Below are 22,839 nucleotides of genomic sequence, written 5' to 3' on the forward strand. Positions count from 1 at the left end.
TGCCTGGAGCTCCTAATGAATGGCTGCTCTGGGTGAGGCAGTCCAGGGCTCAGTAACCGGTTGGGAGTGGTGAGAAAATGTTGCCCTGATGCCCTCTCTCTCTTTCCCCAGATCGGACCCAGCACAGGCAACGTCAGTGCAAACTTCCCCCACCCCGCCTTCCACCCATGTGTGTCAACCCTGCCCCCGGAGGGACCATCTCTCGAGGTAAGGGAGGAGCCTTGCCTCCAGCACCAGCTGGGTCCTTGGTGTGTGGGGAGGTGGTTGGCAGTTGGAGCCCAGGTCCAGAGCCATGGCCTCCAGAAAGGGAGTGAGTAGGGAGTGGGGTTAGCAGAGCTGATGGATTCCTAAGCCAGAGACCCGTAGGAAGAGGCAGGGTGACTTCATGATCCTTGACCACATGGCTGAGCCCCAAGGCTCTCACTGAGCCTCCCGAGGTGAGCAGGGATAGAGCCGGGGCCCCAGGAGGTCTTCAGCCCCATGTGGAGTATCTGCAGGGCTCGAATCTTGCACTCCTGGTCAGTTCTAAATCAGGTGGCCCAGAAAGCGCAGGGGGCATCCAACAGTGCTAGAACAGTGCCCTTTCTGTCCTGAAGGCTTTATGGAGGTTTGATAAGTCACTCTCCTTTGCTCTTAGCACCTCAAAGCACTTTACTGACATCACAGTCTGCCATGTGTCCTTGTGGTAGGAGTGGTCTCCTAGTGGCAGTGTACCCAGACCCACGACAGCTCTTCTCATGCCCTGCTGGGACCCAGAGTAGCTCTGCTTGGGCTCCCCCTTTCTTCCTACTCACCAGGAGCCACCCCACATTAGGAACTGTGTTCCTGTCTCCATTCTGACAGCCCCCCTTTCTCTGCTCCTTCCCCGGGACCTAGTGGGAAGGGCACTCTCAAGGTTGTTGCCTCTTTTCTTCTGTGTGGAGGCACCATGGCCACTAGTGGCTGTCCGTAAAGTGCTTTGAAAGTCAAGAGGTGAGGAGGGGTTTGGGGTGCACAGAACAGGTCAGGGCCTGCAGCACACGCTGCTGCTGTGTTCCCTGGCCACTGGTACTTGTACTTTCTGCCTAAAGTACCTTGGCCCCTCTGATGGTTCACTTAGGTTCTGAAGAAATGCCACCCATCCCCTCCATTTCCAAAACAAGAGTTGATTGCCCTTTTTTTTTTTTTCTTTCTTAAAATGCCCTGTAACTCGAAAAGGCTGAACGTTAACATTTCCAACATGGCAGGTGAGTGACTCTGGGAGTGTCACATGTGCTTTGGCTAACTGAAAGGTGGTTAGTTGGGATGATCCAGGCAGCACAGCTGTGCTGTGCCTCCCCGAGCACATGCCAGGGAAAGACTGCTGCTCTGGGAAAGGGAATGGCTGTCTGGGGCAGCCCGGCAGCCTTGCTCAGTGTCCCTCGGAGAAGCACAGACGCCGGAGCCTGGCCGTCTCCTCACAGCTGTACCTGCAAGAGACCTCCACAGGTGTTATGCATCCTGTGCCTGCCTCTCTCAATCTTTGGCTTTTGCTTGTTGCTCTCTCTTGCTCTCCTCTTTGGCTCTGTTGCTCTGTCTCTTGTTCTTTCTCGCCAGAGTGTTCTGTCTCTGTATCTCCAACACACAAACCACAGGACTTTCACATATGACTGTTGGGCCTTTCTGCAATGCTTTCCTAATTCCCTAGAGGCTTTACCAGTGCTTCTACCCTTAAGAAGGAGATATGGAGTCCAGGGAAATAAGCTCAGATAGCACATGCTTTGCATACAGGAGTGCTAAGTTTGATTCTTGGTACCACATGGTTCCAAGACACTGATAGGAGTGACTCCCAAGCACCAGACTGGGAATATCCACTAAGCATCATTATCTTTGGCCCAAATTTTTCTTAAAAAGCAAAACCAGGGCCGGGCGGTGGCGCAAGAGGTAAGGTGCCTGCCTTGCCTGCGCTAGCCTTGGACGGACCGCGGTTCGATGCCCCGGTGTCCCATATGGTCCCCCAAGCCAGGAGCAACTTCTGAGCGCATAGCCAGGAGTAACCCCTGAGCGTTACCAGGTGTGGCCCAAAAAACAAAAAAACAAAAAAAAAAAAAAAAAAAAGCAAAACCAGGACCTGGAATGATAGTACAGCAGGTAAGGCATTTGCCTTGCATGCGGCCAATTCAGGTTCAATCCCTGGCATGTCATATGGCCCCTCAAGCCAGCCAGGAGTGATCCCTGAATGCAGAGCCAGGAATTAGCCCTGAGCATCTCTCTCTTTTTTTTTTTTTTTTGGTTTTGGGCCACACCTGGTGACACCCAGGGGTTACTTCTGGCTATGGGCTCAGAAATTGCTCCTGGCTTGGGGGACCATATGGGACGCCGGGGGATCGAACCATCCTAGGCTGGTGTGCACAAGACAGACACCTTACCGCTAGCACCACCATTCCAGCCCCCTGAACATCTTTGAGTGTGGTCCCAAAACTAAAAAAATTTTATATAATGAAAAAGTAGAATTTTGTGGAGTTCTAGAAAGGTAAACAGTGCTCTGAGAAAGGTTGTTTCCCTTGCCAAGGTTTCAGTGTCCAATAAGAGTAGATTCAGGATGGGGCTGGTGAGGTGACGCTAGAGGTAAGGTGTCTGCCTTGCAAGCGCTAGCCAAGGAAGGACCTCGGTTCGTTCCCCAGGCATCCCATATGGTCCCCCCAAGCCAGGGACAATTTCTGAGCAGTTAGCCAGTAGTGACCCCTGAGCATCAAACAGGTGTGGCCCAAAAAAAACACCCCCCCCCCCAAAAAAAAAGAGTAGATTCTGGATGGGAGACACCTGCATTGTGCCCAGTTCAGCCCACTGCCCACATTGGCCATCCTCATTCTCTTTCCAGGGTAAAGGTGGAAGAAATTAAGTGACTCACTTCTAAGCTTCCCTAACAGTCTTTCCACTTACCCAGGTTTGAGATGTAGAAACTCAGAAGTGACTTTGGACATGGGAAGGACGTCCAGTGGGCTAGAGTGCAGGATTTGCATGTAGTGTATCCCAGGTTTGATGCTCAGCACCGTCGAGTCCCTCAGAAGCACCACTGGGAATAACCCTTAGCACAAAACCAGGAGCAAGCGACTGGGATGACTCTCTTTATGGCAGGCTGATGGAGGCCCACAAGTAATTTGCCTTTCCCTTCCATTCCCTCCTGCAGATGTTTCCCTCTTCACTTAATGATGGTTTACCTCAAGGAGCCTTGTGGCTTCACCTATGTGGATCGGAAACTTTGAGGACAGGTAGGGTGGTCAAGTTGTCCCCTGGGCCCCTGGAGCCCCTCTTGAAGTTGCCATCCATGTAGGGCTGTTCCTTGCTCTTCCAGTAATCTATGAAATCACGGTGATGGACAGTGTTGGCCAAGACCTACATTCTTTAGGGTTGGTGAGCCCACATTTCCCCTCCACATGGTGTCTGGCCTGCCCACAGTGCAGCAGTATCTTGGGCTACTTCCTGTTTTCTCCCAAGACCTCCAAAGTTCAGAACCCTAAAACAGCCTCCTTATGTATTCAGCAGACCTGTGCCACTAGGTACTTGATCCAGAGGTGGATGGAGACTTCTCTGAGCCAGGAAACCTTTTCTTTTTCCAGAACTTTCTCCTTTTGTACTGAAATGAGTCAACTTTCACTCCCCAAAAGAATTGAAGAGTGGAAGAGAAGCCTTAATATCTGTGAAAGGGAAGGAGGGCATGCCTAAGCCCCTGCAACTTCCTTTAAAGTTCTTTAAAGCAGGAGGAAGCAAACACTTTAATAGCTGGAAAGGAAACAGTCAGACTTTGCTGACCAGATGGTTTCTCTTGTTGCTACTGAACCTCTGCCATTAGATCACAACAACTTAATGGTTATGTTACAAATGGCTGTCTTCCAATAAAACTTTATTAATAAGAGCAGGCAGTGCTGGATTTGGTCTCCAGGCTAGAACTTGACAACTTCAACTCTAGATCAGTAGGGAGAAGATCACAACCAGATTTGCAAGAGCTGGTCTGAGTGCCTTCCTTTTACTTGAGGCAGTGAAATGAGGTGGTGAAATGAAGTACATGAAATAGAAAAGGGGGACAAGGAGCTTCCTGATAACCAATTATCAGCAGCACTTGATGCTTCCCCCTTACTGCCATACTCCCCAAAAAATACTAAACATTGGAGTCTGGATATGTGGCTCAATGGTAGAACACATTCTTGACATGTATAAGGCCCTGGATTTGTTTTCTTGCACTGAAAAACAAAATAAAAGTCAGAAAAGACTTAAGTTTCAAAACTGGTTTGAAATATGTTTTCTAAGATTTAGAAACTGGGGCCAGAACAATAGCACAACTGATAGGGCATTTGCCTTGCACGTGGCTGACCCAGGTTTGATCACTTGCATTCCATATACCTGAACCTGCCAGGAGAGTAAGGAGTAACCCCTGAGTGCCATTGGATGTGGCCCAAAAATAAAAAAAAAAAAAGAAGAAAGAGATTTAGAAACTAATATAATGAATCCCTTGTAAAGGTTGGAGAGAGTGCAGCAGGTAAGGCACTTGCCTTTGCACATAGCTGACCAGGTTTGATCCCCTGCCACCCTCATATGATTCTCCTGAGCCTACCAGGAGAGCGATCGTTGAGCTCAGTGCTAAGTGTAAGTCCTGAGCACCACTGGGTGTGGGTTTTCTTCGAAAACCAATCAACCAACCAACCAACCAACCAACCAAAAAAAAACCTTAGTATAATGAGTCTTAGTATAATGTAATTATTACCTGCAGTTTTTTATGTTTGAGGTTGCTTGTCTCCTGTGGCTTTCAGAAACCACTATTTTCAAAATCTGGCTTCAGGACAGGGGAGATAACTCAAAAGGGCAGAGCTCATGTTTACATGCAGCCAGCCCTGGGGTTCAGCCCTCAGCATAGACTGGTCCCTTGAACACTGTTGCATGGGACCCCTTCACTTCTGAAACCATATTGGACACTGAGCTGCTGGGCTGGCTCAAAACAACATCCACATAAAACAAAACAAAACAAAACCCAACAGAACTTGGCTTTAAATACCGCTGTCACTAATAGATTTGGTATGTCTGTATTCTTTTTGAAGGACTCTTGGCTGCCACAGGCTTTTAAAAGCTTAGTGGATGGCTTTGCTTTCGGTAAGAAGTTAAGTATTATTCGCCAAGCTGAAAGCCTTAGGAGAGAATGACTTGTGTTTTTGTCATCTCTATAATGGATGATTATTATGCCGGAGTGTTTGATGCAGAGGGTGGGGCCCCCCGTGTGACGTCAGGTCCATTACGGCCAATGCCACTTTCCTTATTGCCACTTTCCTGGGTGAATCCTCACTGAGGAAAGAGTGGAGCTGCTTAGGGTGGAAACTGTCCCCTCTCCCAGTTTTGTCTTTAAGGGATGACCCATCTCATAACTCAGAGGACAGGGACTTTTCTAGAACAGCACCTGGCAAAACTATGATCCCCTTGCCCCTATTTTATTCTAATTACAGCCACAAAAATAAATAGAGCAAGTTTGTCTTAGATTTTACCCAGTTGATGAAAGATTTCAGAAGCCGACCAGTGATGGATGGACAAACCCAAGGGCTTTGACTCAAGAGCCAATGCTCCTGTCATAGGCTAACTAACTGTTCTCAATATTTGGACCTAGACCAGTAGCTCGAGAAAAGTCCAGGACCGGTTTGAAAGAAGGTTTTCCCCGGGCCAACGCCGCTGGGCTGAGTGGACCCCTAAATTCTGCTTGGGAGTCCCCACAAGATAACAAGAAGAAAGTTCTCTGTCCGTAAACCACTAGAGGTGACTCTGGCAAACATTTTTAGCTTAGTTTTTTTCTTAGCAACATTTTAAAAAAGCTCAGCAAGGGTTCGTATGAGTCAGATCTAGATTCTGAAAACAAACCAACAATCCACAACTGTGCTGCGGGCTCTGACCAAGACTTCCTTCCGAGGAGCCAGGGGCAGTCAGGAGCCCCCTCCACCCCCCGTGGTGCCCAGCCACAGCCCTTGCTCTGCTCCTCTGGCCATCAGAAGGAGCCCCAAGAAGACTCAGGCATAGTGGCTTAGGAACAGTAGCAGCAGCAGCTCCCGGGGTCCACTACTGGACCAGCCCAATTCTGGGCCTGCACAGAGGATGACATGTGGTCGGTCCACTGTCTGTCTGTCCAAGTCTTCCCAGTTCTGGCTGTGAGGATTCTTGCCAGCTTCCTACTGGAAACCATTCCACTGGAGGGGGCGAGAGGACCCCACCGTCTAGCACTTTGACAAAACTCTGGGTGTGCTGGCCCGAGAGGCCCGTGAGGCCTGCTAGAGGGAAATTCAAGCTCCTCCTGGCAGGGCCCGGAGCCGACCAGGACTTGGCCTGTTTTCTTCCCAACCTTGCCCCGTCCTGCCCCCTCCTCGCAAGAGGGCTCCAGAGGGTGACATGCGCCATCCACGCGGGGCGGGATTCGCTCCGAGATTCCCAGCGGGCCCTGGCAGGCGGCAGGCGGGCAGGCGGGCCGACAGTTCCCGGGGATTAAATTAGTCCGAGGTCGCCCGGGCCTGGGGCCTGCGCCCGGCGGGTCCGCCCGGCCGACAGGGGGCGCGCCGCGCTCGCGCCCTCCGTCGCCCGCCCGTTCGCTGCCCCGCCCTGCGTCTCGCCTGCCCGGCCGGGGCCGCGGGGCCGGCGGGAGTGTGATGGCGGTCGCCAGGCGGCTTGTGTCGCTCGCCGCCGCCGCCGCCGCCCCCGTCCCCCCGCGCCTGCGGCCTCCGGGCTTCCGCGTCGCCGGGCGCCAGGCACGCTCGCGCGGCTTCTCGTCGGGCTGCTCCCGCCCCCGCTGCTCGCAGGAGGCGCCCGGCGTCCAGGCACGGGAGGCGCCCGGCGCGGCCGGCCCGGGCGGCGGCAGCATGGTGAACGGTGAGGGCGGGCCGCGGCCGGGGCAGAGGGCGGGAATCGGGCCGAACTGGACCGAACCGAACCGGACCGCACAGAACCGGACCGAACTGGACCGGACCGGACCGGGTCGGACAGAACTGGACCGAACCGGACCGGGCCGAACTGGACCGGGTCGGACAGAACCGGACCGGGCCGAACTGGACCGGGTCGGACAGAACCGGACCGGGCCGAACTGGACCGGGTCGGACAGAACCGGACCGGGCCGAACTGGACCGGGTCGGACAGAACAGACCGGGTTGAACTGGACCGGGTCGGACTGGACCGGGCCTACAGAACCGGACCGAAGCTGGACCGACCGAACTGGGACCGGGCCGGACAGAACCGGACCCGGGCCGAACTGGACCGGGCCGGGCGCGCCGAGGCCGGGCAGCAGCTCAACGTCCGCCGCCGCCCTGGTGGGGGTTGGGGGGCCCCACGGATCGCGCCGCCCAGCCCGGCCGCGCATTTGTCCTCCGCCCGGCCCTCTGTGCTGCCCGCCGACCGCGCCGGAAACGGGCGTGAGCTGCCGGGCCTGCCCCGCGCCTGGCACCGCGCTGGGGCTGGAGGCTGGGCCTGGGCCTGGGCCAAGGGCCTGGGGCTCGGGGCTCCCCGGAAGCCTCCCCGGGCTCGCAACAATCCAAAGGCTATAAATAACTCATTGCTCGAAGGTTTTTCCTTTCCTTCCTTCTCGCTCCATGCGTGCTCGCTTTGTTTTCCTTCCTCGGGACAAAAACCCCTTCCACCCTCTTCTGCAAGCCCGAGTTGGGGGGTCGGGGGAAGGGGCTCCCCAGTACGGGGGGAAAGTTGCAGCGGTTCTGGCATGGGGGCCCCCCCAGAGCTTCGTCTTGGGTACTGCTGTTTTGGTTTTGGTTTTGCTTTTATTTGATTACTTCTTAAGTAGAAGGCGATGTGTCTTAAAGACATTTCTTATCGTGGAAGCGTGACTTGCTCATTGTTTTCAGGATACAGTGGTTTCAGGCTGTCTTTTCGAAAAGGAATTGCTACGGTTTTATCTCTGCGGGGAGGCACAGCCGGCCGCCTAGATGGAGGTCCGGCGATAGGGCTCCGCTGGAGAATGCCTGACTGCACTGTCTGAGGCCCTTTGGACTCGGTCCCTGGCACTCTTAAAAAGAAGTCGTTAGTATTTTTTTTACCTGGAGGACCCGTTAAATCCTCTGTCCCAAGGAAATTGTGAGCTCCTGCGGCAGGATTGTTATACCAGAGCACCTCGATTAGCTTGTACCAATCACCCAAGAAGCTTTCTCCATGCAATAGCCGTTCTTGCCTGTCCCGTGGGGATTTTGCATCTGGTGTGCCAATAAAGTCCCCTCGATGGTTTCTGTGTGATTCATGCCAGTGCTCGGGAATCTAAATCCATCCTCAACACAGCCTGAGTCGGAACTTTGATAGGCCTTCTCTCTTCTCTTGAAGCAATACTTTCTGCCTCTTTGTATTCCTTTATTATAATTATTGTTCATCTTTGTCTGGTTTATGGGATGCATACAACAGTACTCTGGGCTTCCTACTGGCTGTGTGCTCAGGGATCACTCCTGGTAGACTCGGGTGCCAGGGGTCAAATGCAGGTTGGCCACGTGGAAGGCAAACACCCTGCTCCTCTCTCTTTTTTTTTTTTTTTTTTTTTGGTTTTTGAGCCATACCGGCGGTGCTCAGAAATAGCTCCTGGCAGGCACGGGGGACCCTATGGGACACCGGGATTCGAACCAACCACCTTTGGTCCTGGATCGGCTGCTTGCAAGGCAAACGCCGCTGTGCTCTCTCTCTGGGCCCCCTGCTCCTCTCTTAACGTCTCAACCCTTAGATTGCTCTCTCCCGGTTTACTGTAGTAAAACTTACTTTACTTGCAAAAGTACAGTGCCAGGGAATGTCGTTGGGGAATGAAAAGGCACTTGGTCACCGCCGAATCTGACCCCGCATCTCCTGAAGGGTCACTGGAACTTCGGGGACCTCTGTTGTTTCTAGCAGCTTCTAGCAGGCTCAGAACCTGACTGAGCCCTGTGTCTGTCTGGTACCAGCTGCCTCTCAGTGGCTGTCTTCCCGATTTGTACTCTGGGATCCATCCAAATCACAAGTATGTAAGTGAGGTGCTTTTCATGGTCTCCGGTGCACCCCATCTGTTGACTCCAGCAGACTTAGGGGAGGACTAAGTCCTGTTTGTCTCTGCTATGAAGTCTCTGTAGCTGACCCAGTTCAAGGGAGGCAGGCCTTTTGCAGGGTGCTGAACCTGGTCGATTATGGGGCCAGTCTCTTTATTTTTTAAGGAGAAGGGACCTTTTGTTGTCATGGTCCCCCGTTTGTGTGTGTGGTAGACTTCTTTCAGATATCAGACTTGGGGTTGGTTTTGGCCTTGGTAATGATATCAAATCAGGATCTTGGGGAAAGGATGTGGCTGCCTTCTGTGGTCTGGGGGGGGGGGAGTCATTGGACTTTAAGGACGTACTTGGTGTGAGTGGGTCTGGCCTATTGTCCCCTGAAAATCCTGAAACTGCTCGTCCCTTTTTTCAAAGCTGCTCCTGGATGGTTTGGGGTCACAAGCCAACATCCTCAGTATCCAGCTCAGGGTGCCCTGATACATACAGGCCTGGTGGTGTTTTTGTAAGAGAAGGAACAACTATTAATGCTTTTGTTCTTATCTTCCTAGCTTCTAGGGACCTATTAAAAGAGTTCCCACAGCCCAAAAATCTCCTCAACAGCGTGATTGGAAGAGCACTTGGCATCTCACATGCGAAAGACAAGCTGGTCTATGTACACACAAATGGACCGAAGAAAAAGGTAACTTGATTGGTGGACAGAGTGCTAGGCTGCCTCTTGGGCATGAGACTGGCTTTTCTCTTTACAGTTTTCCATCAAGAGGTGATTCTCCCAATTTTCTTTGGAGTTGTGGGGGGAGGCCGGTGAAGGGCACCTAGCAGGGTTCAGGGGACCAGATGTGGTGCTGGGGGATTGAACTGGGTTGACAATACACAAAGCAAGTGCCCTTCTGCCTGTACTATCTCCCCACCTCTCTTTTTCTTTTGAAGTAAAGTTTTATTTGGGGCTAAAGAAACATAACAGAGCCAGGGGTTAGTTAGCCCTGCACATTGCTGGGTATGGCCCAAAATATAACAAGACGAAGAAGTGCTATTTAGAGAGCTAGGAAGGAGAGAAAGGCGTTCAAGAGCGAGCTTTTCCAGAGGGGAGGGCTCTGACAACTCATGGAGAAGGCCTAGAATGGGTTTTTGGAATGAAAATGTTCAGTGAAGAATACGTTAGGGAGACGGATTCTCCTGTAAGACAGATTTTGGCCCTGCTGCCTTTCTTGAAGCTCCACTGCCCAACGGCACGGCAAGGCACAGGGTTCTAGTTGCCCTGTTTCCAGAGTCTTGTTGGTTCTGGAACCCACAGAAGCTTGCTTATAAACCATGTGACTTAACTGGTAAGTGTCGGCAAAGATGGCTCCCTGAAGATGCCACTCTGAAGCAGGCCTTGAGGTGGGACTGAGGGCCGAGGCAGGGCAGGAAGGAGCCTCAGGTGTTGGTGATGGAGCTGAGTTCTGTCCTGTTGGTGTGCTCTCAACTCTTGTCAGGAGGTTTGCAGTTTGTCAATCTTCATGTGATCACAACAGCTCTGCAACATGCAGAAGCCAGGGTCCTGACTCTCTCTTCTCTTCCCTAGAAAGTCACCCTCCACATAAAGTGGCCCAAGAGTGTGGAGGTGGAAGGCTATGGCAGCAAGAAGATTGATGCGGAGAGGCAGGCTGCAGCTGCGGCCTGCCAGCTGTTCAAGGTGACCTTCCATTCCCTCCCCTCTTCAGTGAAGTCTTTAAATCCTTTCCTCTCCCGTCTACCCCCCCTTTTTGTTTTTGTTTTTGTTTTGTTGGGGCCACACATAGTAGTGCCCTAGTCTTTGACTCTGTTTTGGAATCATTCCTGAGGGGGCGGAGGACTGCAAATTATATACTCAGCCCATGGAGGTCTCTTTGGTGCTAGCTATATTGACTGTTTTTTAGTACCATGTAATCTCTGTCATCAAAGGGTGTTTGTCTTCTTGTGACTGGCTTACTTGGTATTATACTGCAAAGATTCATTCATGTGGTTATATTAGAATTTTCTTCTATGATTTTTGTTCGTTTGTTTTTGTTTTTTTGGGCCACATCTGTCAGTGCTCAGGGATTACTCCTGGCTCTGCGCTCAGAAATTGCTCCTGGCAGGCTCGGGGAACCATATGGAATGCCGGGGATCAGACCTGGGTCCATCCCGGGTCGGCCATGTGCAAGGCAAACACCCTACTATGTGCTATCACTTCAGCCCTTCTGTAATTTTTAATTTGTTTGTCTTTGGGCCACACCTGTCTGCCCTCAGGAGTTACTCCTGGCTCTGCTCTGGAATTGTTCCTGGCAGGCTTGGGAGACCTTACGGGATGCGGGGGGTTAAACTCGGGTCTGCGTCTGCCTGCTGTTCTGGTCCTTGCCTCTTTAAAATTTTTTTGTGTTTTTTGACCACGCACAGCTGTGCTCAGGCCTTACTCCTGTCTCTGCTCAGGGATCACTGAGTTGGGCTCAGGAGATTATATTTGGTGACACGGATTAATGTTGGGTGGATTGTGTGCAAAAGCAACACCTTACGTGCCTCTACTCTCTCCAACCCCGGCAATGCTCTTTTGAACATGGTTATATAGGTGAATCTTCAGAGGTTTTGCTTCTAATTTCCACCAGAGCGAATTAGTGAATAACTGGATCATTTGTAAGACTTTGTGACGCTCAGGTTACTTCTGGCTATGAGCTCAGAAATCGCTTTTGGCTTGGGGACTATATGGGATGGGGGTGGTGGTGGTGAATCCAATGCGGTCCCGTCCTAGGTCAGCCACATGCAAGGCAAATGCCCTACTGCAGCACCACCGCTCTGGCCCCTCATTTGATAGTCTTATTTGTGAATATTTTAGGAGCAGCCATACTATTTCTGAAGTCACTGTACCATTTAATATTCACCCCAGTAGTTTATGAGGGTTCCAGTTCGCCATCACCTTACTGACATGTGTGTGTTGTCACGCCTGTCCTCATGCCTACCTCATTTTAGTTTTGACGGGCATTGCCCTCATGATTTTTAATGCCGGGCATCTTCTTATGCTTATTGACTATTTTATGGCCATTTTCTTATTAGTTTGGGAGCCACACCTGGCAATTTTCAGGGCTTGTTCTTGGTGTGACTTAGGGAATCATATCGGGTATTGGAGATTGACTGGTCTGCTGTATGCATGGCAAGAGTCCTACCTGATACAGTATCTCTCTGGCCCCTATGTATGTTTTTCTTTTTTTTGGATGTCTTTTCAAGACTTTTTTTTTTTTTTGGTAGCAGAACAGTAGGGCGTTAGCCTTGCAAGTGGGTGGCCTGGGATGGACCTGCGTTTGATTCTCAGCATCCCATATGGTTCCTTGAGCCTGCCAGGAACGATTTCTGAGCGCAGAGCCAGGAGTGACCCCTGAGCACTGCTGGGTATGGTCCAAAAACCAAAATAAAATTTTTTTTCTTGTGGGAGAGTGGGGAAGTCATGCTACTCCTGACTCTGCTAATAGAAGTTGTTTCCAGCAGTCCTCTGAGCACCAAACTGTGCCAGGGATCAAACCTGGACCACCCACGAGCATGTGTTCAGCCCTTTGAGGGATCTTGCTAACCCTGAGTTAATTTTTTTGTTGTTGTTGTAAAAAAAAAAACCCTATAATTTTGTTTATCCGTGGGGCAAATGCAGTTGGTTTGCTTACAGGGTAAAATGCAGTGCATTGGCTAAGGTAAATACAGTAGGTGTGCTAGGGTTTCTAACCTTGAACATTTTTTTACATTTTTGTGTACTCACTGAAACTGAAAATAGGAAGTGCCCAGTACCTTAGTTTCAGTTGTAGAATGTGTGTACTTAGGCCAGAAAGGGGTCCATCATGTGAACCACTTGTGATGATCAAGTGGCTTCTGGTGTGTCCTGGTGCTCTGGCCTCAATGAGGCTAAGGCCGTCAACTCTGGGTCTGTCAAGAGCCTCCCTCCTCCAAACCCTGGTGTAACTGAGAGGTGTTTTACTGAGGAAACAGCCCTTTGTACTTCAAATATCAGTATCAATGAATAGCCTAGTTCCAAAATAAGCTTTTAGTTGTGGCTGGAGTAAAAATGACCTCAAGCTATGATTTAGAAAAAATATCCCAGATAAAACGGAGAATTTTAGGGTATGAAATGAATTGGATAAGTAGTAAATATACCAGAATTGGGTTTTTTTGGGGGAGGGGGATTAGAGACACCATTGGAGCTGTGGGCCTACTCTGGCTCAGCGCAAAGGTTTACTCCAGGTGGGACTCGGGACCTGATGGGGCTGGGGAGCCAACCTGGGTTGCCTACATGCAAGTTAAGCATCTTACCTGCCCTACTCTCTGTCGCCAAGAAAGTCTCTTTTTGTATTGTGGACTTCATATTGTTTAAATGTGCATTCATTGAAGCTTTAGACCGCTTTGTATTCATTGTATTAATTGATTCCTTGTAGTCTTGTGAGTTTTATTTGTGTCTATCGTCTAGTGGGTATAAGAGTTTGGTAGTTTTTGTTTGGTTTGGTGTTTGGATCAAACCTGGTGGTTCTTGGGTTCCTCCTGGACTCTTATTCCTGGCGGGCTCTGGGAATGCTGGGGATTGAATCTGGGGTGGCCACATACAATACCCACTGTACGGTCACTCTGGCTCCTGTTTGAGGGTGTGTTTTTTTGAGGTGTGTGTTTGTATGTCTGTCTGTCTGTCTGTGTCTAGCTGGCTTACTCCTGACTCTGGTCAGGGATCACTCCCAGTGGGGTTCTAGGGGACCATATGTAGAGTTAGGGATCAAACCTGCTCAGCCACATGCAAGACAAATGTCTTAATCCCTGTACTATCGCTCCAACCCTTACCTTTGTCTTTTTTTGTTTTTGTTTTTGGGCCACATCCGGCGGTGCTCAGGGGTTACTCCTGCCTCTGCACTCAGGAATCACTCCTGGCGGTGCTCGGGGGACCGTATGGGATGTCGGGAATCGAACCCGGGTCAGCCGCGTGCAAGGCAAGAGCCCTATCTGCTGTACTATTGCTCCGGCCCTTTACCTTTGTCTTTTTTTGAGGGGTGTGGGGGATGTTTGAGTCACACCTGGCTGTGCTTAGGGATCTCTCCTAGGAGGACTTGGCAGGTACCATTTCTGGGCTGGGGATTGTACTCAGGCTGTTGCATGCGAGACAAGCACTGTTGTCTTTGCATTTTGGGCCACACCTGGCAGTGCTCAGGGAAGACTCCTGACTTTGTGCTCAGGGATGACTACTGGCAGTGCTCGGAGGACCATGTGGAATGCCAGGAATCGAACCTAGGTCGGTCTCATGCAAGGCAAGCTTCCTATCCACTGTAATACCGCTTTGGCCTTCCCTTAGTCATTTTTATCAGTCACTGGGAGATGGCTGAAAGGGCCAGAGAGCCTGCTCGTGAGGTCTGAGGCCTTGAGTTCAATCCCTGGCACTGCACAGCCCCGGGAGCAGGTATGGGCCCACATGCTGGTCCCTGAGCATCCTTTGGTGGTTCTAGTGGTTCTTGGCACTGCTGGGCCGAAGCACTGATCGAACCACAGGCCTGCATAGCCAGGCCTAAGGGAGTCAGTCCCCCTCAAAAGAACACCAAACTAAACACTTCCCCAAATCCTAGCACCTCGGTCTGAGGTGCGTAGATCAGTTCAGGTTGACCTGTGTCCGTGAGGGGCCTCCTGAGTAACGCATGCTTTTCCGGCATGCGCGTGTGGTGCTGACCTGCCTGCCTCCCTTCTTTCTCCCTAGGGCTGGGGCCTCTTGGGTCCCCGGAACGAGCTGTTCGATGCTGCCAAATACCGGGTGCTTGCCGACCGCTTTGGCTCTCCGGCCGACAGTTGGTGGCGCCCAGAACCCAACATGCCACCCACTTCCTGGCGGCAGCTGAATCCCGACAGCATTCGGCCGGGGGCACCCCCCGGGAGTCTGTCCCGGTCCATGGGCCGCGAGGAAGAGGAAGATGAAGAGGAAGAGCTAGAAGAAGGGACCATTGATGTCACTGACTTCCTGTCCATGACCCAGCAAGACTCCCACAACCCACTCAGGGACTCAAGGTACTGCTGAGGGAGGGGACACAGGAAGCTGCTCACTCCCTGGGAGCCCCCCTTCCCTGGCAAGGAGTCCCTGCTCCCTTCTCTGTGCCTGATTTGTGTTCGTTGGTGGCATCTGCTTGTGCTTCGGGGTGGGGGGCGTCCGGCTGGGGGCTGACACTGTCCTGGGCTTTCACCAAAGAGCTGAGCCTCCCAAGGGGGTGTCCACCCTTCGGTGTGGAGGACCCAGTTGTGGCGCCTCCTTCCCACCTCCTACTGCAGTCTCGGCTCGGCCAACAGGCTCAGGGCCCAAGGTGAGAAGCTCAGGAGGGAAAGAGCTTTCTCACTACAACTTTTGATCCTGCCAGGGGGGGTTCCTTTGAAATGACAGACGACGACAGTGCTATTAGGGCTCTGACCCAGTTTCCACTTCCCAAGAACCTTCTGGCCAAGGTGATTCAGATAGCAACTTCGTCCTCCACAGCCAAGGTGAGGGGGTCGTTTCGGTGCATGTGGGGCGGGGCTGGAGTGGGTGGGGTGGGCTTGGTCAGGATAGGGAACCGACAGACAGAGCCAAGGATTCCTGCTCTCCTGGCATCTGCAGGCCAGGTAGGGGCCCCTGGGGGACTGTGAAGGGGCCTGGAGAGGCTGGAAGAGGCAGGCCAGACAGCAGAGGAAATGGCGGGAAGACCTAAATCAGGGCAGGTGTGAACTTTTCCTTTGGGGGACATACCCACTTGAGTTCCTGGACTGCTTTCAGCTCGGCAGTGCTCAGACCATGTGGTGCCAGGTATGCGAGAGGCTCTTGAACCCTCTCTGGCACATTTGACCTTGTGTGTGCAAGTGTGGATATGTTTAAACCTTGGCTAGTAGTACTGAGGGCTCAGTTGAGCTCAGGAGTGACTCCATACTGTGCTCAAGGGACCTTTTGTAGTGCCAGGGGTTGGATCAGGGTGATCTGTAAATTTTATCTTCGCTGAGAGACAGAGGGACTTGGATAGAATTCTTCAGGGGCAAGACCTTTTTGCTCCCCTAGAATTTGCCTGTTCTTTTGCTCAGGCTAAAGGCTTCATCCCATCGTTGGAACTGTTTGCCTAGGTCGGAGATGCAGATTGACGCTGGGTTGACGGGGTAGGGCTGGAGACCTCACTGAGCTCTGTCTGTTATGAGGGTGTGGGACCTCAGGAGATGCTAGTCTTTGCCCTCTTTGAGGCTGGTATACAGGCTGGTATACGATGCCTTTTGTGGCAGGGCAGTTTCTCTGGGGTTTTTGGCTTGTTGTTTTTTTGGCTCATACCTGGCAGAGCCTGGGACTTAACTCCTGGCTCTGTGCTTAGGAGTTATTCCTGGTGGGTTCGGGGGACCATATGGTATATCAGGGATTGACCCAGGTCGGCTGTGTACAGGGCAAGTCCCCTAGTCACTGTACTGTCACTGGCTTTTCTTCTGCTTTTTTATTCCTTCTCTCTTGCCTTCCATATAGAACCTTATGCAGTTCCACACTGTGGGCACCAAGACCAAGTTGTCCACCCTCACCCTTCTCTGGCCCTGTCCAATGACATTTGTTGCCAAAGGACGCCGCAAAGCAGAGGCAGAGAACAAGGCAGCAGCCTTAGCCTGCAAGAAGCTGAAGGTGAGTGGGGGGGATCCTGCTGCCCCGACAAAGGGCCACTCTCTCCCCTCACAGGCCTTTGGCTTTGCCGCAGAATTCTTTTGTCTCCATCTCAGGCGAGGTGGCCGTTTCTAGGTCTGACACTAGGGTGCTCTGCCTGTGAACTTAGTTTTCTCAGCACTTTTGCCCAGAACCACAGGAAGCTGGGAGAAGACAAGCCTGTCATCGGAGTTATAATGCTGGAGGAAAGGGGCTACATGGGTTCAGTGGCAGGCATCATGCCTAGAAAGATCTTGGCTTTTGTAGCCCAAAGGAGTACCTGATGCTTACTGGGATGAAGATTAAAGAAGTGACAAATGGGGGCCAGAGCAGTAGTACAGTGGGTGGGATGCTTGGCTTACATGCAGCTTCTCTAGGTTCGATCCCCAGCCCACCATATGTCCCCTGAGCACTGCTGAGTGTGACCCAAACAAACAAAAATAAAAATAAGGTGAGGGCTTTCAGAATCTCTATCATAGACAGTCCAGCACGTATCCCCACTGTGGGGTGGAATCTTTGAGCCAGGATCTTTGAACTTGGAACCTCGTTAACGGTTTAGTTTGCTCAACAAGAGAACAAGGCTGGACCCTAGGTCCCAGTCCCTGTTCCTCTGGTCCCTGAACTCTCTCAGCAGCAGCTATTCCACAGCACGGGCTTGGCTTTGAGAGCCACGGTATAGCTGTGGCTGACTTGAGAGAACGGACCAGAGAATCCTGTTAGCTGTGGCCCAACAGGGCAGAACTAGGCTAATGGGAAGAGAAACTTGAAGAAGTTTCTGAATTTATCTCTTGATACGGGCTGGCACTTGGCATCTCGTGTGGCAGTGATACCCGAGCCCCGGCGGGACGTCATCAGGGTGGCATCCGGCCCTCCCCTCTTTTCGAGGTGGCGGTGTTCATTCTGCCTGTACCCTAAGGATAGGATTTCTGCCAGGTGGCCAGAAGGGCACCTCTGCCTGGGCCTTACACTCTGGAGGGAGGATGGGGTGGAGATGGGCTTGGGAGAGAACAGGAGCCAGTAGGGATTGGCTGTAAAAGGACCAATCTTAACACAGTCTGTGGTGTCCGAAGCCTTTGTTCTGTGCTGGGTAGGATCCAGAACCACGCGGGAGGCACATGCTCCTCAGACCACACCTGGCAGTGCTGGCTGGCAAGGGCTCAGCTACTGGGGATTGGACTCTAGCTAGGCCGCATGCCCGGCATGTGGTTTTTATATATATATATATATACTCCTCTTAACGACCTACCTGCTTAGCGACCGCTCGCACTTACGACCTTCTCTTCACCGTTATTTATTTAAATATCCTTTTCCATCTTGTACACTCTACAGTACAGTACTGTGGTTTTTGGTGCCTTAATGGACCTACTTTACTAACTTTACATTCTGTAATACATTGCAGTACTGTGTGTAAACTTCACAACCTATGCAAATTAAAACACGTGGAAGTTTTCAGTTTGATCTTTCTCCTTATTTTACTTAGAATACTGTATTGTCAAGGGCTATGCATATACTGTACTACTATACACAGCACATGCAGTTCCTCACTTAACAACCAAGTCATTGAAACAGAACTTGGTTGTTAAGCGAGGAGTATCTGTATTATGTCTTGGCCCAGTTCTTGGGTAGATGTGTGCATGTGCGTGCGTGCGTTACTGCATCCTAATTTTTCCCTTTCTGTCCCATCTTGACTGAAACCCTCAGTGGTGTTGGAGAGAGGTTGCCAATGAGGCCACCTCTCGGGGGCAGCACTCTCCGCCCAGTGAGGGGAAAGTGGGGGAGGGGGGGACCCCGAGTGAGCCTCGTCTCCCCTCTGCAGAGCCTGGGCCTGGTCGACCGGAACAACGAGCCGCTCACCCACGCCATGTACAACCTGGCCTCCTTGCGCGAGCTGGGTGAGACGCAGCGCCGGCCCTGCACCATCCAGGTGCCCGAGCCCATCCTTCGCAAGATAGAGACCTTCCTGAACCATGTAAGAACCCCCGCTTCCCCGCCCAACCCCCCCTTCTTCCCTTCCGCGCCCCTCCCCGCCAGTCTGCTCCACACCACAACCTCCACTTGGAGCAGATCAGCCACTGGCTGCAAGCTGTGGGCCAGTGGCTGGTGTGGCCCGTAGTGGTCCAGGTAGCTCAGGACCGAATCCTCTGCCTGATCCTGGGCCCAGCCTCTGACCCAGGTGAACTGTGGAGGGGCTGGTTGGCAGCGATGCAGAAAGGCTGTCCTTCTCACCATGTTGCCTCTCTGCTCTCCCAGTACCCCGTGGACAATTCATGGATCTCCCCAGAGCTTCGGCTACAGAGTGAAGAAATCTTGCCCTTGGGCAAGGACTCGGGGCCCCTGAGTGACCCCATCACGGGGAAGCCCTACTTGCCCCTGTCTGAAGCCGAGGAGGTGCGGCTGAGCCAGAGCCTGCTGGATATGTGGCGGCGGCGAGGCCCCATCTGGCAGGAGGTCCCCCAGCTTCCCGTGGACCCGCATCGGGACACCATTCTCAATGCCATCGAGCAGCACCCCGTGGTGGTCATCTCGGGGGACACGGGGTGTGGGAAGACCACCCGCATACCCCAGCTGCTGCTGGAGCGCTACGTGACTGAGGGGCGCGGGGCCCGCTGCAACGTCATCATCACGCAGCCGCGCCGCATCTCAGCCGTGTCGGTGGCACAGCGGGTCAGCCACGAACTGGGCCCCTCCCTCCGCCGGAACGTGGGCTTCCAGGTGCGGCTGGAGAGCAAACCCCCGGCCCGCGGCGGGGCGCTGCTCTTCTGCACGGTGGGCATCCTGCTGAGGAAGCTGCAGAGCAACCCCAGCCTGGAGGGCGTGAGCCACGTCATCGTGGATGAGGTCCACGAGCGCGACGTGAACACGGACTTCCTGCTGATCCTGCTCAAGGGCCTGCAGCGGCTCAACCCCTCCTTGCGGCTGGTGCTCATGAGCGCCACCGGCGACAACGAGCGCTTCTCCCGCTACTTCGGCGGCTGCCCCGTCATCAAGGTTCCTGGCTTTATGTACCCGGTCAAGGAACACTATCTGGAGGACATTCTGACCAAGCTGGGCAAGCACCAGTACCCGCACCGGCACCGGCACCACGAGGTGAGGGACGTGCCTGCTCCGCCCGGACTCCTGGTCTTGTGGTGCCCTCCCCGAGGCTTTGGGGACGGGGCGATACTTGGTGGGAGTGGTGAGGCCCCCGGGTAGTGGGGAGATCGGCCTCACTGAGTCACGGTGGCTGTGTGCAGAGCCTGATCCCTTTTCCTGGGGTTCTGACTGGCCTCTCTCCTACCCCAGTCTGAGGATGAATGTGCCCTTGATTTGGACCTTGTGACTGACCTGGTTCTGCACATTGATGCCCGTGGAGAACCAGGTAGGTGCTTTTTTCTCTGCCCTGTGCCACCCTGAGGTGCTGGGAGCACCCAGTACATTGCCTACCTGCAGGATCCTTTCACCCACAGGTGGGATCCTCTGCTTCCTGCCTGGTTGGCAGGAAATTAAAGGCGTGCAGCAACGCCTCCAGGAGGCTCTGGGGATGCATGAGAGCAAGTACCTCGTCCTGCCAGGTGAGTCCAGCCTCTGGGCTGGTTATCAGGACACAGATAACCTGGGTTTCTGATCAGGCTCTGCTACTCTGGGTGGGCCTTGCAGCCTTCACTAGGCCCATTATTTATCTGGGCCTCATTTCCATCAAAATGGGGTTAGAGCAGTGGGGATGCTAAGGGTTGGAACACATGCTTTCATTTGGGAGTCCTGAGTACTACTTGAGTAGCCCCCAGTCACTACCAGGTTGTGTGTGTGTGCATATGTCTGTCTCGAGGGCCATCGTAATCTTGGCCTGTCCATCAAGTGATAGGCACCGTGATAGGCGATTGGCGCAGTGCCCCTAGCCCGTGTGATTTTACTCCCACAGTGCACTCCAACATCCCCATGATGGACCAGAAGGCCATATTCCAGCAGCCTCCATTGGGGGTGCGCAAGATCGTCTTGGCCACCAATATTGCGGAGACCTCCATCACGATCAATGACATCGTACACGTGGTGGACAGCGGCCTGCACAAGGAGGAGCGCTATGACCTGAAGACCAAGGTTGCTTTCTTGTTTCTGGGTGCAGCTGGCTTTCGGGGGAAGAATACCCAACCCTGAGGTGGCCCCCGTCTGGCTGTGTGGGTCTGGGGAAGGCCACACTTTCAAGTCTTACATTGGGGGGTCAGGGCACTGAGATCTTCTAGGGTCTGGGTGGCTGCTTACTGTCCCTTCTCCCAGGTGTCCTGCCTGGAGACCGTGTGGGTGTCGCGTGCCAATGTGATCCAGCGCCGAGGCCGGGCAGGCCGCTGCCAGTCAGGCTTTGCCTACCACCTCTTCCCGCGGAGCCGGCTGGAGAAGATGGTCCCTTTCCAAGTGCCGGAGATCCTGCGGACACCCCTAGAAAACCTGGTGCTGCAAGCCAAAATCCACATGCCCGAGAAGACGGTATGGCTCTGGTGGGGCTCCTGGCTTCGCTGCAGGCATGTCAGGTGGGTCCCCACCTTAAGAGAGGCTGGCTTCTCCTTTCAGGCGGTGGAGTTCCTCTCCAAGGCGGTGGACAGTCCTAACATTAAGGCAGTGGATGAGGCTGTGATTTTGCTTCAGGAGATTGGTGAGTGGGGAAGGGCTGAATTGCGCTGCAGCTGGTGGCTCTTGGGGGCCAGACTGACAGCTGAGCTGTTGTAGGGGTGCTGGACCAACGGGAGTACCTGACCACTCTGGGGCAGCGGTTGGCCCACATCTCCACGGATCCCCGACTGGCCAAGGCCATCGTGCTGGCAGCCATCTTCCGCTGCCTGCATCCGCTGCTGGTGGTGGTTTCCTGCCTCACCCGGGATCCCTTCAGCAGCAGCCTGCAGAACCGGGCCGAGGTGGACAAGGTCAGAGCCATTCCCTTACCTTGTGTTTCCAGCTCCTACTGCCCTCCACACACCTGGCCCCTGCCCGTGACCCAAGAGCCCTCTCGTCTCCTCTCAGGTGAAGGCACTGTTGAGCCATGACAGTGGCAGCGACCATCTAGCTTTTGTGCGGGCAGTGGCTGGCTGGGAGGAAGTACTGCGCTGGCAGGACCGCAGCTCCCGCGAGAACTACCTGGAGGAAAACCTGCTCTACGCTCCCAGCCTGCGCTTCATCCACGGTCAGTGGCTCCCATGGCTGCTTCTGAGGACCCCACTCCTACCAAGTCCCTGGGTTCCGTGAGACCCCCAAAGTGTAGCACGGGGGTCCAGGGCCCCAGATTCACCCTGATGTCGCCTCTCCAGGACTCATCAAGCAGTTCTCAGAAAACATTTACGAAGCCTTCTTGGTGGGAAAGCCCTCGGACTGCACGATGCCCTCTGCCCAGTGCAATGAGTACAGTGAAGAGGAGGAACTGGTGAAGGGTGTGCTGATGGCGGGGCTGTACCCCAACCTCATCCAGGTACTGCCCGGGAGAAGGGACTGAGATGGTCCACCCTCTTGCCCAGCTTACCCGTCTTCCCTTCCTCTGCAGGTGAGGCAGGGCAAGGTGACCCGGCAGGGCAAGTTTAAGCCCAACAGTGTCACTTACAGGACCAAATCAGGCAACATCTTGCTGCACAAGTCCACCATTAACAGGTGAGGGCTGGCCAGGCCACTGGGGTGGGTGGGGTGGTTGGGTCAGCTGGCAGGGGGGCTTCATTCACCCTGTTTCCTAGGGAGGCCACAAGGCTTCGAAGTCGATGGCTGACGTACTTCATGGCTGTCAAGTCCAATGGCAGCGTCTTTGTCCGGGACTCCTCTCAGGTGCACCCACTAGCCGTGCTGCTGCTGACTGACGGGGACGTTCACATCCGTGGTGGGTGCTCACAGCTGTCCCCTCCTTCCCTCGTCCTCAAGCACCCAGATTCACTTTGGTTTCCCCTCCCCAGATGATGGGCGCCGGGCCACCATCTCGCTGAGTGACAGTGATCTGCTGAGGCTGGAAGGCGACTCCCGCACCGTGCGGCTGCTGAGGGAGCTGCGCCGGGCCTTGGGCCGCATGGTGGAGCGGAGCCTGCGCAGTGAACTGGCTGCACTGCCCCCTGGGGTACAGCAGGAGCACGGGCAGCTCCTCTCCCTGCTGGCAGAGCTGCTGCGCGGCCCCTGCGGCAGCTTCGACGTGCGCAAGACCGCCGATGACTGAGCCCCACCCCACCCACTGGGGCTATGTACAGAGTGCAAATGTTTATTTAAAATAAAGTTCTATTTATCCCT

At 53.5% G+C, this 22,839-nt stretch overlaps 1 protein-coding gene across 3 annotated transcripts in view; it reads left to right on the forward strand.

Moving 5' to 3' along the window:
- DHX30 (DExH-box helicase 30) overlaps nt 1-22,839 on the forward strand; it is a 51,188-nt gene extending 28,349 nt beyond the window's left edge. For 2 of the 3 annotated variants that reach the window (XM_049777318.1, XM_049777319.1), the window contains exons 4-22: nt 112-207; nt 9,530-9,660; nt 10,543-10,653; nt 14,683-14,987; nt 15,332-15,452; nt 16,447-16,596; nt 18,431-18,583; nt 18,865-19,701; nt 19,897-19,972; nt 20,061-20,165; nt 20,513-20,688; nt 20,866-21,072; nt 21,157-21,238; nt 21,313-21,506; nt 21,604-21,763; nt 21,888-22,045; nt 22,118-22,221; nt 22,302-22,441; nt 22,515-22,839. In XM_049777318.1, coding sequence (XP_049633275.1) covers nt 112-207; nt 9,530-9,660; nt 10,543-10,653; nt 14,683-14,987; nt 15,332-15,452; nt 16,447-16,596; nt 18,431-18,583; nt 18,865-19,701; nt 19,897-19,972; nt 20,061-20,165; nt 20,513-20,688; nt 20,866-21,072; nt 21,157-21,238; nt 21,313-21,506; nt 21,604-21,763; nt 21,888-22,045; nt 22,118-22,221; nt 22,302-22,441; nt 22,515-22,768 — 3,560 coding nt within the window. In that variant the 3' untranslated portion in view covers nt 22,769-22,839. Of the gene's footprint in view, nt 1-111; nt 208-6,627; nt 6,853-9,529; nt 9,661-10,542; nt 10,654-14,682; nt 14,988-15,331; nt 15,453-16,446; nt 16,597-18,430; nt 18,584-18,864; nt 19,702-19,896; nt 19,973-20,060; nt 20,166-20,512; nt 20,689-20,865; nt 21,073-21,156; nt 21,239-21,312; nt 21,507-21,603; nt 21,764-21,887; nt 22,046-22,117; nt 22,222-22,301; nt 22,442-22,514 lie in introns of those variants that run through there. The other variant, XM_049777317.1, reaches the window with a different exon arrangement.

This window comes from Suncus etruscus, chromosome 7 (assembly GCF_024139225.1).
Source record: "Suncus etruscus isolate mSunEtr1 chromosome 7, mSunEtr1.pri.cur, whole genome shotgun sequence".
NCBI lineage: Eukaryota > Metazoa > Chordata > Mammalia > Eulipotyphla > Soricidae > Suncus > Suncus etruscus.